The sequence below is a fragment of the Erythranthe guttata genome, chromosome 2 (genome assembly GCF_056151865.1).
Source record: "Erythranthe guttata isolate IM_541 chromosome 2, IM_541, whole genome shotgun sequence".
NCBI classification, from domain to species: domain Eukaryota; kingdom Viridiplantae; phylum Streptophyta; class Magnoliopsida; order Lamiales; family Phrymaceae; genus Erythranthe; species Erythranthe guttata.
In genome coordinates this window covers 13,434,523-13,450,549 of record NC_142534.1, presented here as the reverse complement: position 1 = coordinate 13,450,549, position 16,027 = coordinate 13,434,523, and the positions used below count along the sequence as shown (strand labels likewise).

At 33.5% G+C, this 16,027-nt stretch overlaps 1 protein-coding gene across 3 annotated transcripts; it reads left to right on the top strand.

Annotated features, from left to right (window-relative positions):
• Nucleotides 1-205: 205 nt before the first annotated feature.
• On the top strand, nt 206-7,974 carry LOC105957055 (glycoside hydrolase family 2 protein). Of its 3 annotated transcripts, none has more exons than XM_088811720.1 (18): nt 206-439; nt 1,157-1,286; nt 1,500-1,739; nt 1,934-2,080; nt 2,388-2,466; nt 2,621-2,804; nt 2,921-2,986; nt 3,553-3,801; nt 3,994-4,200; nt 4,297-4,600; nt 4,688-4,847; nt 4,940-5,048; nt 5,553-5,688; nt 5,792-5,847; nt 6,014-6,313; nt 6,403-6,525; nt 6,811-7,479; nt 7,570-7,974. In XM_088811720.1, exons 2-18 carry the CDS (start codon nt 1,157-1,159, stop codon nt 7,744-7,746), a joined length of 3,336 nt encoding a protein of 1,111 aa, XP_088667846.1. In that variant the 5' UTR covers nt 206-439; the 3' UTR covers nt 7,747-7,974. The 3 variants fall into 3 exon arrangements, with proteins under 3 accessions (XP_088667846.1, XP_088667847.1, XP_088667850.1); XM_088811721.1 differs by having other exon boundaries at nt 362-439; nt 1,951-2,080; XM_088811724.1 differs by lacking the exon at nt 206-439 and adding an exon at nt 473-542.
• The last annotated feature ends 8,053 nt before the right edge of the window (nt 7,975-16,027 follow it).

The window sequence follows — 16,027 nt, the reverse complement described above, 5'->3', positions numbered from 1 at the left end:
ACCTTACCTCAGGGGGTGGCCGTACTTACCCTAACTAATAACTAAAATCTCTCTATATAAAAAATTTATTATCATATTTAATTTAATCTAATCTGAAATAAATTTCAATCATACTCGTACCAAGGTTTTTTTTTTGTTTGGGAAAATATTCATAGTATCATACCAATTGAAAATTAAAAGTCTCTAATAATTGTGTTTTGTTAATTAGTGGCCCTAAACTCGTGAAGTAAGTTCTGCCTAAACTCCATTCTTAGAGGCTGAGGTCTTTTTGAAAATAAGACAAAATTGAGGGGCCAATGTACAATATCCTAAACAAGAGGGATTTCAAAAGCAAAATACAGTTCACCTCTCGATCTTCTTCGAGACCATGAGTTTTATAGTTTGACATCTGCAAACGTGTCACACAGCAACACTCCACTGATCCCCACTCCATTACCTGGTACTCTCTCTCTCTCTCTCTCTCTCTCACACACACACACAGTGCGTGTTTTCTTGATCTCTTACTGATTGCTGTAGTGTGTAATAATTTCATAGAAAACGAGGTACATTTTCTGGAAATAGAATGCTAAATCTATCCAGTAGTTAATTATATTCCTTAATTATGTGTGGAAGCTATTTAATTTCCCAATTATTGGATGTTAAATTAATGTAATATCACATACATACATACACTGTAAGCTTAGTGAAAGAAAAAAGGATTTAAAGAGTTCTTGGATTTATCAATTATTAATTAATTATGGCAAGAACAATTAATTCAAATTAAGGGATTGTAATGAGATACAAAATCTGTATACATCTGCATTTAATGCTTGGATAATGTTAGTGTATGGGAAGAGATCAATATTTATGATGTATTTTTATGTTTGATGGGCAATAAAACAAAGGATTTGTTCGGTTTTAATTTCGAAACTCCGATCGATTTTGTTAGTGTCTACGAGCACTGAATTTCGTGGTGGCGAAATTATCCTTATCCGTATGTAATAAGCAAATCTGGCTTCTGGATATAATCCCTTTTGCTTGGCTTTGCTTATCTTCTTGATTAATGTGTCGTTTCGTCGAATAGAAATTCATTTACATATTCAACTTTAAATGCTTATGGTATTGTGTTCGGTTATGATTCATCCCTTTTCGGTTATTTATATATATACACCTTCAGATGAATTCGTTGGTCGGTCAACTTGTTTTACCTCCGAGTAACGGTCACAAAGTATGGGAAGATCCGTCGATCTTTAAGTGGAGAAAGAGAGATGCTCATGTTCCGCTTCACTGCCACGAATCTGTCGAAGGTATAGCTGCTTTTCGCATTTTTCGTATTTTTCGTATTTTTCTAATTAATAATTTACGCAAATACTCGGCTTTAGAAGAGAGAGAGAGAGAGAGAGAGAGAGAGAGAGAGAGAGAGAGAGAGAGAGAGAGAGAGAGAGAGAGAGAGAGAGAAACTCTAGTCCATTTTTCGATCTTTTTGGTTCAAATAATCGATTTTTTTTTTTTAAAATTAGGATCTCTGAGGTATTGGTACGAGCGTAATAAAGTGAATCTCTTGGCGTCGAAGGAAGCTGTTTGGGATGATAACGCGGTCGCCAAAGCGCTCGAATGTGCTGAATTTTGGGTTAAGGATTTGCCCTTCGTTAAGTCTTTGTCCGGTAATTGGAGATTCTTTCTTGCCACTAGCCCTAGTGATGCCCCTTCGGAATTTTACGACAGTTCATTTCAAGATTCTTCATGGGCTACTATACCAGGTAAAATTCCGTCTTAACGTAAGACTAACTGCCTTAACAGTGATGTCATTGTTTCTTCGGAATTTCTTCGGAACTTATGAATTCATATTTCATGAAATGTAAAAGGGTATAACCGATTTGAGTTGAAAATCTAAGTTTGAATAACTTGTATGCTCTGTTCTCTTACGTTATTTTTTTTTTTCGTATTGAACCAGTTCCGTCAAATTGGCAGATGCATGGATTCGACAAGCCGATATATACGAATATTGTATACCCGTTTCCGCTAAATCCACCGAAAGTTCCGGAAGATAATCCCACCGGCTGCTACAGGACTTACTTTCACCTTCCCAAAGAATGGGAAGGTAATCTTTCGGCGAATTGTTTCATTTTTTTTATTAGCCTTTAATTGCTTACAATTATCATCTCTTACTCAGTACACTCAAAAAAAAAAAAAGAAAATCCCGATAAATTTTCAGTTTGTATGTTTTTTGCGGGAAATTTGGAATAGTTGTAAAAAAAGAAGAAAAAAAATTCCCGGTAAATTTTCGTTAACATCTGCAAACTCTGTGTACTGTAATAATACAGTTGAGATTTTTAGTACACTAGCAATATAGGATAATATTTTATGGTGTCCGATTGTCGATCATACCGTTAAATGCCGTTTTGCAGGTCGGAGGATATTCCTACATTTTGAAGCAGTCGATTCCGCCTTCTTTGCATGGGTAAACGGACACCCCACCGGATATAGGTTTGTCATGCATCTTGTAAACCACTTTTAACATTTTTCGTATAATTCATTTAATAATTACGCGGTTCCATTCTATATTTGCACATTAATCACAAAAATCAATAAACTCTTTTTTTTTTTTTTTTTTTTTTATTTTATTTTTTATTTATTTCAGTCAGGATAGCAGATTACCAGCCGAATTCGAGATAACGGAATTTTGTCATCCATTTGGATCAGACAAGAGCAATTGCCTTGCTGTTCAAGTTATGAGATGGTCCGACGGGTCCTACCTCGAAGATCAAGATCACTGGTGGTTATCCGGCATTCATCGAGATGTTCTTCTTCTTTCTAAACCTAAGGTAAATATTTACTCTCTTCGTAACGTGTTTTCTCTCCGTTCATTGTTTAAAGAAAAAATTCATTATATCGATTTATGCAACAAAAAAAATCCAAGTACGAAAAATATCGTGTGCAGGTCTTTATCGCGGATTACTTCTTCACATCGAACTTGTCAGAAGATTTTTCTTCTGCAGATATACAGGTACCATAAACATAACCGTGTATTGTATTTTTCCCTCCGTATTATTTATTAGGGTAAATTACAACCACCCCTGAGGTATGGTCAAATTATGAAAAACCCCCTCCTGTTTGGGTAATTACAACCACCCCTCAACTATAAATCTTCTTACATGTCCCCCCTTGCGGTTTCAAATTTAGTGGAATCTTCGATATTATATGGAATATTATCACTTTTGTACCAGTTTTATCCCATTCGAACTCCACATTTTGAAGCAAGATGATCATAATATGTGTTCTTTGGCTTGTATATATCAGATTGTGGTGCATCAGAAACTGTATTTTTACACAAAACGAGTACAAACTAGAGCACATTCCAATGATTATGTTGAATTTGACACCATAAGGGTGGAGGTGTAAGAAAAAATCATAGTTGAGGGGGTAGATGTAATTATCCAAACAAGAGGGTTTTTTTCGTAAATTGACCATACCTCAGGGGTGGTTGTAATTTACCCTATTTATTATTATTATTATGATTACCACCTCGAATATTATTATAATGGACGATGGTCGATCGAATGTCGTGTACAGGTTGAGGTGAAAATCGACCACTCGGCATTGAACATTGACAACAACTCGGTAATAACGGGGAGTTGGTTCAAAGCAGCTGAAGATAAGTTTATAGCAAACTTCACCATTCAAGCTCAAATTTTCGACACCGATGGAAAAACGAGCCTCGCTCTTCTAGAACTTACTAATTCCGTTGATTATATTCTCGGGTTTATTGGATATCAGCTTAAAGGGAAACTTCTCATGCCTAAGCTGTGGTCTGCCGAACAAGTAATTTTCTTTTTTGTTTTCATTTTTATTTTTATTATCATTAATTCTTTTTTAACACTAACTATTTTTTCGGTGCTTGCTATTTACATACTTAGATTTCTAATATTTAATCTGTATTTTCCGGTAAATCTCTCTACACTTGTTTCTTGGATTTCTTACACTTTTTTTTTTTTTTTTTTTAATTTATGACAGCCGAATCTTTACACACTTGTCTTGACCCTAAAAGATTCTTCGGGGAATATAGTTGATGTCGAATCATGCCAAGTTGGCATACGGCAAATAACAAAAGCCACAAAACAACTACTCGTGAACGGTCAACCCGTTATGATAAGAGGGGTCAACAGACACGAACACCACCCTCGTATCGGGAAAACTAACTTGGAATCCTGCATGGTTCAGGTGCTGACTCATCACTTCTTTTTTCTTCTCACTGTCATAAATATTTAGTACCACTTCTCTTACACGTCGTCATTTGTTTTTTATTTTTTAAAATAGGATTTGGTTTTGATGAAGCAAAACAACATAAACGCTGTAAGAAACAGCCACTACCCACAGCACCAAAGATGGTACGAACTGTGCGATCTCTTCGGCATGTACATGATCGACGAAGCCAATATCGAAACTCACGGTTTTCATCTCTCGTCAAACGTGAGGCATCCCACTAGCGAAACAATGTGGGCCCCGTCAATGTTGGATCGAGTTATTGGAATGGTCGAACGAGACAAAAATCACGCCTCCATTATTTCGTGGTCCTTGGGAAACGAATCGAGCTATGGGCCTAATCATTGGGCACTTGCAGGTATCTTTTATTAACTATAAATAACAAAAGCATATTATTCATTTTTTTAAATACTTAATAAAAAATAAAATAAAAAATAAATTAAAGGTTGGGTAAGAGGAAAGGATTCGACTAGGTTCTTACACTACGAAGGAGGTGGGGCCAGAACATCTTCGACAGATATTGTGTGTCCAATGTATATGCGTGTTTGGGATATAGTTAAGATAGCTGAAGATCCATCGGAATTACGTCCGTTGATATTGTGCGAGTAAGTTATTTAATTTTTTTCAATTTTTTCGTCATTTAAATACCAGTTTTTTGTATGATATAATGCTAATCGAGTTGCGTTAAAAATTTTAGGTATTCACATTCGATGGGAAATAGCAACGGAAATATTCACGAATATTGGGAAGCGATTGACAGCACGTTTGGTCTACAGGGAGGTTTCATCTGGGATTGGGTCGATCAGGTTCGAATCTAGTAAATTTCGAATTTTAAATTAGGGAAAATTACGATAACCCCCCTCAGGTAAGAACTATTTACGAAACCCCCCTCATTTTTCCATAATTACATCCACCTCCTCGCAATTTGTAGATTTCTTACACTTAACACCCTTTTCTAGGGGGGTGGATGTAAGAAATTTACAAACTACAGGGTGCTGGATGTGATTTCTCAAAAATAAGGGATTTTTTTCGTAATTACACTTTACTTCAGTGAGGTGGTTGTTATTTACCCTTTAAATTATACTTTCATATAGACTTCATTTAACAATTTGTGTGTAGATTAAATGACATAATACGACGAAATATCAGATGCACTTTAAATGAAAAAAATACCATCTTTTACGTGTTGTTATCCGTGCCAATTTGATTTTAAATTTTATTACCATGCATATTGATTCTTTCTATATTACCTCTCGTAAATTTTTTTTGCATGTTAGTACGAGAAATAATATTGCTGCATTTACGTACAGGGATTATTGAAGGAGAGTGCAGACGGTACTAAACATTGGGCATACGGAGGAGATTTTGGGGATTTCCCAAATGATCTCAACTTTTGCCTCAATGGTCTTATATGGCCTGATCGAACTCCTCATCCCGCTCTACATGGTAAAAATAATTTATTTTACTTAATTTTTATTTTTAATTTTAAAAAATAAATTTTTATCCAATTTTCGTGACTCATTTTACTCAATTTTTTTGTAATTTTCAGAGGTGAAGTATGTATACCAGCCCATCAAAGTTTCGCTCAAAGAAGGAATAATTAAGGTGGTATCTTTGTATATATATGTGTGTGTGTGTGTGTGTGTGTGTGTGTGTGTGTGTGTGTGTGTGTGTGTGTGTGTGTGTGTGTGTGTGTGTGTGTGTATTCTAATTTATTTGACAAAAAAAATAAAAATAATCCTAATATTGGAAGGTGAAGTGTACTTTTTAGATTACAAACACGCACTTCTTCGACACGACAGAAGCATTATCGTTCGACTGGATAATCCATGGTGACGGTATCGATCTTGGTTCTGGACTACTCAGCCTGCCAGCAATTGTTCCCCAGAAAAGTTACGACGTAAAATGGGATGCTGGTCCATGGTATGACTTATGGTGCACCTCAGATGCAGCAGAGATATTTTTGACGATTACTGCAAAGCTTTTGGGCTCGACTCGTTGGGCTGAAAAGGGGCATATAGTTTCGTCCACACAAGTTTCGCTGCCCATAAAAAACGAAGCCGTTCCTCATGTAGGTGTTTGTTTGTTTTCTCTTGAAGTATTTTCGTGTTTCCTTAGTATTTACAAACATTTGACAAATGTTACGGTTTAATTTTGAAGGTTATTAAAGGTGGGGATGCAGCTTTGCTTACGGAAATTCTTGATGATTCTATACACGTTAAGAATACGAATATGTGGGAAATCAAGTTTAGCAAAAAAACCGGAGGTATCGAGAGCTGGAAGGTAAGTGATGACATCACATGTTTTGCTCAATTTCGTAACTAGTCCCTCCGTTTATTTTTTTAAGTATCGTTTTAAGGTAGATGCACGCGGATTAAGAATCCTAATAAATAGCATTCATTTTGATGGAAAATTCCAAAATTACCCTTTACAAATATTAAGAAGCTATTAATTGGTGGGATCTCTCAATATAAATACTCGTTAATGATGAAGGGCAAAATTGGTAAAAAAATATTAATTGGCAAAATTGGTGTCTTGAATTCTACGTTTGGTGTCGGAAAACGATAGGTGGATGGGGTTTTAGTGATGAACAAAGGTATATTACCATGCTTTTGGAGAGCACCGACGGATAACGACAAAGGGGGCGAGGCCGAAAGCTACCTCTCGAAATGGAAAGCCGCAAATTTAAACAATTTGAATTTCACAACAAGTAGCTGCACGGTCCAAAACGTGTCGGACAATCTCGTCAAAATATCGGTGGCCTATCTTGGCACGCCAGGTGGCGCAGAGACAAAATCACCTCTATTCAACGTCGACTTAACTTACTCGATTTACAATTCCGGAGATGTAATAGTGGAATGCCACGTAAAACCCAATTCGGAGTTGCCACCTCTGCCCCGAGTCGGGATCGAGTTCCACCTGGACAAATCGATGGATCAGATTACGTGGTACGGGCGGGGCCCTTTCGAGTGCTATCCGGACCGTAAAGCCGCCGCGCACGTCGGTGTGTACGAGCAGGATGCGGGCAGCATGCACGTGCCTTATATAGTGCCCGGTGAGTGTTCGGGCCGGGCCGATGTTAGATGGGCCACGTTTAGAGACAAGGGCGGTTTTGGAATTTACGCTTCGGCTTACGGTGGGTCCCCACCGATGCAGATGAGCGCGAGTTACCACGGTACGGCGGAGCTCGAGAGGGCCACGCACAACGAGGAGCTAGTCAAGGGAGACAACATTGAGGTACACTCCCTTTTCATTTATTTATTTATTTTATTATTATTATTACAAGGTATCCGAGTTTAAGTTGGTTGTGGTTTTGTCGTTACATAGGTGCATTTCGACCACAAACACATGGGTGTAGGCGGAGACGATAGCTGGTCTCCTTGTGTGCACGATAAGTATCTTGTGCCTGCGGTACCGTATACCTTCACCGTCAGATTATCTCCGCTTACTGCATCCACATTATCTGGTCATTCCATTTACAAATCACAGCTCGACGAGAATTAATAAAAAAAAGAATATACGGCTTGATTGCAATGAAATGCCCGTCTTTTTTTTTTCTTTTTCGGATGTATGGTTCTTGGTTTTTATCTTTCCACGTCTTCTGTTTCCGCGTTCCACGAACCAGCTTAATTATCGATCCTTTGTAATAAAATGAAATACGAGTTGTAATTGTTTACTTGTGTGCTTTTTTAGGTTCATGGAGGATGAAGTTAATCCAATGGCATTCTTCCATTGTTTTTGGTTGTTTATTTCATTATTACTATGGTGAATTTGATAGCTTTTGGTGCAAATATAACAACCATGTGTATTATATTTATGGGAGTACCAGTGAAGAATTATGGACCGAAATGATGATAGGTGGAACTAGGGTCGGGCATGGATCGGTTTTATCGGTCAATCGACCTACTTTCGACCCGCTTCTTTCGACCAATAATTGTGTTGTCAGGTCAGTAATTATAGCCGACACATTAATAAATGGGTCGGTCAGTGGTTTTCAGTTTAGTCAAAAGCCGGTTGGTGGGATAATATCGGCAATCGACTTTTTTAATAATTTTTTTATTATAAATATTTAACTTTAATTCTTATATTCCCGAAAACTTAAAACACAAATTTATAAACCTCTCCGTACTATTTCTATTTTATAATTCTTATTTCATATTCTTCATTATATATTTACTTATGTTATAAAAATCTTAACCTTAAAATTAAGAGTTTTTTTATTAAACTTCTATAAATAATATAATAAATTAAATGTTTCTTAAATCGTAATTTGTAAAATTTGATCGGTTCATTGATATTTAAGATTTATTTTAACATTTGAATCGACTTAGGTATGAATAAATTGAATCGTAAAATTTGAATCGTAAATCATAAAATTTTAACGCAATTATGGCTGAAGAGGAGTCGAAGCATGCTGAGTTAGTGGCGGATTTTGGATATTGCAAGAGAGATCCACTTTGGGATCAAATTTGCAATTTGATTGGAGGTGGTGGGAAGATGGAGTAATATAGGGATGATTCTGCAATTTTCAGAATTGTTTCAGCCAGGGAGGTAATGACCAAAATTGCAGAATAAGGACCATAATTAAAAATGATATATAATATAAGGACTAAAACTGTAATTATCCCACGTTTATTATAAATAATATAATGAATTAAAGTTTTCTTAAAAAAATCATAATACCGAACTTAAAATCTTATGATTTACGATTCAAATCTTACGTTTCTACTAGATGATCGAATCAAGATGGATGCGCGAGAACTAGAGGAACGAGTCAAGAGACGGGAGAGAGAAAGAGTTGCTCGTGAAAACATGAAGAAAACCTTGGAGTTCAACGATCATAACCGAGATTTTGTATTTATAGGCCTGCAAGAATAAATAAATAAATCGGTAAGTAAACATAATATATTTTAGCGCACGCCGATTTACACGTCGTATCAATTTTAATAACACTATTTTAATTACTTGATTTCAACATTTTTCTAATTTAATTATGCCAAACTTCAAAACACGAAAATTGTAGTCCTTTTGAGTTACCTTTCTGAACCAACTTGAAAAATCTAACCTAAATTTCGGATGACCAAATTATGTATTAACGAGGTATGCTTTAAATTTAGAAGATTCCACTAAATTTAACACCGCAGGGGTGGAGGTGTAAGAAGATTCATAGTTGAGGGGTAGATGTAATTATCCAAACAAGATGGGTTTTTTCGTAATTTGACCGGCTCAACCAGGGTCAACACGGGTTTTTAATTTTTAATTATTTTATTAATTTAATACTTAAAAAAATACTATTTTTCTGTGTTTTAATGTATTTACATATTAAACCTATTTTAAACAAATTTTCTGGGTCGCGGTCGAACCGGTCGGTCCGGTCCGGTTCAGACAAGAATGAAGAAAAGAATAAATATTAATATAATAATCCTTAAACATGTCCTGCTTCTTCGGAAGAGAGTTTAAAAAAGGAAAAAGAGTTTAGAAAAGGAAACAGAGATTACAAAAGGAAAATTACATAGATTTGAAACTCTGTTTGGTAACCAATCAGAGTTTATAAAAGGAAAATAATACTTATAAAAACCTAGATCAAAAAACCTGTGCGTACATTATTACTTTTTCGTCACCTTTTCTATTAAAATAATTTCTTTTTTCTTGAATTTCTGTTGTTACGATGAAGAAGATGCCGCCGGTTCCAAGATGTAGTAATAAACCATGTTCGAAAAGATCAAAGCTCCAACGAATTTCTGCCATAATCAAGAACAATTCCAAGTTCAAATTTTCGACTACTTCTACGTTACGACAAACACCGTGTGATGATATTCGTAATAATACGGCGGCCGATGTCAGACGAGTATCAAAAGAAGAAGAAGATCCGGTAATGATTATCCCGGCAAAGCCGACGAGGGCGCCGGAAATAATAATATCGACCGCCGCAGCGGAAGATGACGTGGAGGATAAGGCGGCTTCTGCGAGGGCTTTGATGCTGAAAACTCGATTCGCCGATACGATATTCAAAGCGAAACACCACTTGCTCGGGAAGTCCGACGGCGGCGTCGTGCTGCAAAAGCAGATGGAAGAGAAGAAACTTCAAGAAGAAAGAATCAGGATTGCGGATTTGAACAAGAGGCGGGAGAGAGAGAGAGTCGCTCGTGATAATATCAAGAAAACCGTTGAGTTCAACGATCAGAACCGAGATGTCATGAACCAGCTGGCGACGTGGGGTTGTGGGCAGCGATGGGGCGGCGTTGGCCCTTTGAAGACGCTTGGATTGTTTATCAAGCCCGACGATTTTGATTACATCGAACGTCATCCAGATCGAGTCGATGCTGTACTACCTATGTTTGATATTGATACCGAACAAGGAGAGATTATATCATAGCCATAGCCTTTTTTTCCGATTAATTTCGCTTTTCGTGTAGGAAAATTTTACAAGATGTATATATATGCATATCGATTTTATCGATCTTTTGTTACATGTATCTATCATTTTTTACCATTTTTTACAGCATGCAGTATAATTGAAATCATGTTATATGCTTCTGTCTTTAATTTGTTTTAGGGAATTTATCTGTCGAGATAATAATGTTCAATGAATTGACATCCTAATTAGATCAGAAAAATTAAACGAAAGCTTAATTATCAAAATATTTTTATTTGTATTTTTTGTAGCGGAGGAATTTGATGGATGGTCGAACTCGATTGAACCGCAACCTGTACAAATCGAAAATAAAAAATTAAAAAATCTTATGATTCACGGTTTGACTCTTCTTCAACTGTAATCGCGTGTGACTCGTTTACAAAAATTTGTAATACCGAGCTTCAAATCTTATGATTCATGGTTCAAATCTTACGATTCAATTTAATTTATTCATACCTAAGTTGATTCAAATGTAAAATAAATCTTAAATATCTACAAATCCATCAAATTTTAAGATTTACTATTTAAGAAAACTTTAATTTATTATATTATTTGTAATAAACTTGGGACAATTACAATTTTGATCCCTATATTATAGACCATTTTTAATTAGGGACGGCTACCGTTTCTTTCTCACTTCAATACCACCAACATAAAAAATAGAAAATAAATAGGTAATATTTTTACCAATTTAATTGCATCCACCCCCAAGGTATGGTCAAATTACGAAAACCCCCCTCCTGTTTGGGTAATTACAACCACCCCTTAACTATAAATCTTCTTACACGTCCACCCTTGCGATTTCAAATTTAGTCGAATCTTCGAGATTATATGACATATTGTCACTTTTCTACCCGTTTTATCCCATTCGAATTCTACATTTTGAAGCAAGATGATCATAATAAGTGTGTTTTTTTCTTGTATATATATCAAATTGTGATACATTAGAAACTGCAGTATAACATAAAACTAGTACAAACTAAAGCACATTCCATAAAATCTAATTTATCCCCTTCAAATAACTCTAATTTCTCAAAAAGTAATATTTTGTTTCAAGCCGATCGGTATTTTTCTTCCTTTTTATATAAAAAGAAAAATATGAATATAAAAACCAACGTTAAGAATGTTATGAACTCGGTTAGGTTTATTAATAGGGCAAATGACATATAGGCCAATGACAAGGGCATTTTATTAAAAAAAGGATAACCATTTTTTTTTGTTTTTCAAATATTTCCAATTTATTCAAACTTATTTGCAAATAAGGAAATTCCTTTTATATATACCAAAATTACCACCAATTCATTGAAACTCAATTCAATGATTTACACCCTAATTTAGCCCAATTTCACCAATTATCTAATTTTAACCCTAATTTTAAGTTTGACCCCCATTTTGACCCGCCACCACCGGAGATGGGTTATCTGGCGTTGACTTTGTTTTTTTTGAAAACTTTTTTTTCTCAATTTTTTTCCGGTTGGTCAACCGCCGGGTCTCCAGCGCTGACTTTTTTTTTTTCTTAAAAAAAATATTTTAATTAATATTATTGTCGAGGCTGCTTAATTACTGTCTCCAACAGTTATTTAACTGTCGAATACATCAATTTAACTGTTAATTGACTTTTTCTTTTTCTTAAAAAAAATATTTTAATTAATATTTCTGTCTTGGCTGCTAAATTACTGTCTCCAGCAGTTATTTACCAGTCGGAGATAGTAATTTATCAGTAAATTGACTTTTTTTTCTTAAAAAAAATATTTTAATTAATATTATTGTCTTGGCTGCTAAATTACTGTCTCTAGCACTAAATTACTACTCCAGCAGTTATTAAACTGTTAGAGACAATAATTTAACTGTTAATTGACTTTTTTTTTTTTTTTTTTTTTTTTTTTTTTTTTTTTCTGAAAATTAGTTTTTTTTTTTAATTAATTTTACTGTCTTGGCTGCTAAATTACTATCTCCAACAGTAATTTAACTGTCTGAGACAGTAATATTACTGTATTAATTAATTTTGTCGTCTTGGCCGATATTTTTGCTGTCTTCGACTCTAATATTACTGTCTCCGACCATAATATTACTGTCTCATGCAATAATATTACTGTTTGAGAGAGTAATATTAGTAATATTACTGTTCGAGAAAATAATATTCATAATATTACTGTCCTAAACAGTAATATTACTGTCTGAGACAATAATTTAGTAGCCAAGACAATAATATTAATTAAAATATTTTTTTTAAGAAAAAACAAAATTTCAAAAAAAATAATAAAAAGAAAAATAATGTCAACGCCGGAGACCGGGGGTCAACGACGGTTGACCGGCTAGAAAAAAATTTCAGAAAAAGAAGAAGAAAGAAAGTCAACACCGGAGAACCACCCAGTCAACGCTGGAATCTGGCCGAAAAAAAAATTCAGAAAAAATGATTTTCTGAAGAAAACAAAATTCTTTTCAAGAAATTATTAAAATGGGGTTAATGTGATATATTTATTTAAATATGGGGTCAATGTGTAATATTAAGGAAGTTAGAGTATAATGGATGAAATTGATAAAAAATATATTTTGGATGGTATTTTAGACTAAAGACAATGAGAATGAGTTTATTTGAAAGACTGTATTTTTTGTGGACAGTAATTTTTTTGGGGTTTTTTGTTTTTTTATTTTCTTCCTGATTTTTCCACCGGTCTCCGTCGTTGACTTTTTTTTTCTTCCTGATTTTTCCGCCACCGGTTTCCGGCGTTGACTTTTTTGATTCTTTTTCCTTTAATATTATTAAGTTACTTCGTGAATAACTCAAACAACCCAAAAAAATAATAATATTACTGTGATGGACGGTAATATTACTATAACAACAGTAATATTACCGTCAACCACAGTAATATTATTGTGTTTACAGTAATATTACAATAATAGACAGTAGTATTATCATGTTACTCCGTGAATAACTCAAACAAAATAAAAAAACCCAAAAAATATTAATATGGATGTGGTTGACAGTAATATTACCGTCAACCACAGTAATATTATTGTGTTTACAATAATATTACAATAATAGACAATAATATTATTACGTTACTCTGTGAATAACTCAAAAAAACAAAAAAAAAAAAAAAAAAAAAACAAAAAACCCCAAAAAAAATAATAATATTGATGTGGTTGACAATAATATTATTGTGTTTACAGTTATTTTACTGTCAACGACAGTAATATAATTACGTTGACTTGTCAACAAATCAAACAAAATTATAATAATAATAATAATAATAATAATAATAATAATAATAATAATAATAATAATAATAATAATAATAATAATAATAATAATAATAATAATAATAATAATAATAATAATAATAATAATAATAATAATAATAATAATAATAATAATAATAATAATAATAATAATAATAATAATAAAAATATTGTCATTGAATTTAATTGTACTGTCAACGGCAGTACAATTACATAAATATATTATTGTCAACGGCAGTACAATTACGTTAATTACAGTCAGTGACAATATAATTACGCTAATTTACTGTTAGTGACAGTATAATTACCGTTAATGACAGCGTAATTACGGTCAACGTTCAGCGGCGGGCGTAAAAAAAAACACTAAAAGAAGTCAACGCCAGAGACTGGAGGTCAAAGCCGGAATTTGGCGGCGGAAAAAACAGACTGGAAAAAAAAAAAAAAAAAAAAGGAAAAGTCAGCGCCGGAAACCGGCAGCAAAAAAAAAGTTTTTGGAAAAAAAAGTCAAAATTGGATTTTTTTTCCGTCAAAATTGGTTAAATTGGGTTAGAATTAAGAATTGAGTGTAAAGGGTGTGGGGTAATTTTGTCATATCCATGAACTTTTCCTTCATTTATAATAAATATTAAAGGGATGAGCTTATTGGTGAAAGAGATATAACCCCTAAACCTAGAATAATAAAAATTATTGGTTAGGGACTTATGCACAAAAACCCTTATATTCAAACTTATAGACAATATATATACACAAACCATAGTTTATTTATTTCCGGTATTTGTAGAGAAATTTTAGTCTTTCATTCTCCGAGCATGAAGTCCGAACATATTGTTGCATCGAGGAACCAAGAAGAATCGAACTCTAAATTTGGAGAAAATGAACATGAATCGAAATCCAAATTTGAAGAAAACAAAAATGGATCAAATTCCAAATTTGAAGAAAACGAAGATGGATCGAAATCCAAATTTGAAGAAAACGAAGATGGGTCAAACTCCAAATTTGAAGAAAGTTTTATTCTAAATTGTGCCTCATGCAACTACCAAATACACGAAAGTCAGACTGTTTATATGTACAAGTAAGTCGTTCGTAATACATGCATCGAAAAACTATATAATAATAGCATAATAATTTATATCATATGTTAATATATGTTGTACTGTAATAAATTTTTTTTAGCGATCAATGTTTTAGTTTTCTTAAATGGTAAATCTTCAAATTTGATCGATTTGTGGATATTTAAGATTTATTTTACATTTGAATCGACTTAGGTATGAATGAATTGAATCGTAAGATTTGAATCGTGAATCATAATATTTTAAGCTCGGTATTGCGAATTTTTGTAAACGAGTCACAAGCGATTACAGCTGAAGAAGAGTCGAAGCATGCTGCGTTGGTGGCGGATATTTCAGATATTGGAAGAGAGATCCACTTTGGGGTCAAATTTGCAATTTCGGTGTAGCGGCTGGGAAGATGGAGTAAGTATATGGGTAATTATGCAATTTTCAGAACTGTTTAAGCCAAAGCGGTGGATTTCCAGAAAGTTCAAATTGACCCCCACTTGGGGGCATTAACGGTTTAAGGACCAGAATTAAAATATGATATATAATATTTGGACCGAAACTGTAATTATCCCAAGTTTATTATAAATATAATTAATTAAATGTTCTTAAATCGTATATGGTAAAATTTGATCGGTTTATTGATATTAAAGATTTATTTTAACATTTGAATCGACTTAGGTATGAATAAATTGAATCATAAAATTTGAATCGTAAATCATAAGATTTTAAGCTTCGTATTACATTCAAACAAAAGGAAAATGAAATTACATTCTATCTAGTAATGGATTATTTTTAATAAAAAAAAATGAAAAGGAAATTACATTCTATTTCGTAAAAAAATATTTTTATTTTTAATTTGGCTAGAAAGTAAAAAATGAAATAACTTAAATTAATATATTAAAAAATATGGTAAATGAAATTACATTCTATCTTAAATAAAATATTTGTTTTATTTTTTATTTGGCTTAAAAGTGCAAAATATAACAATTGTAATTAGTTAAGCTTCGAGTTTAATAATGAAATCCATACGTGTTATTAAGTACTACATAATTTATATTATGATGATTAT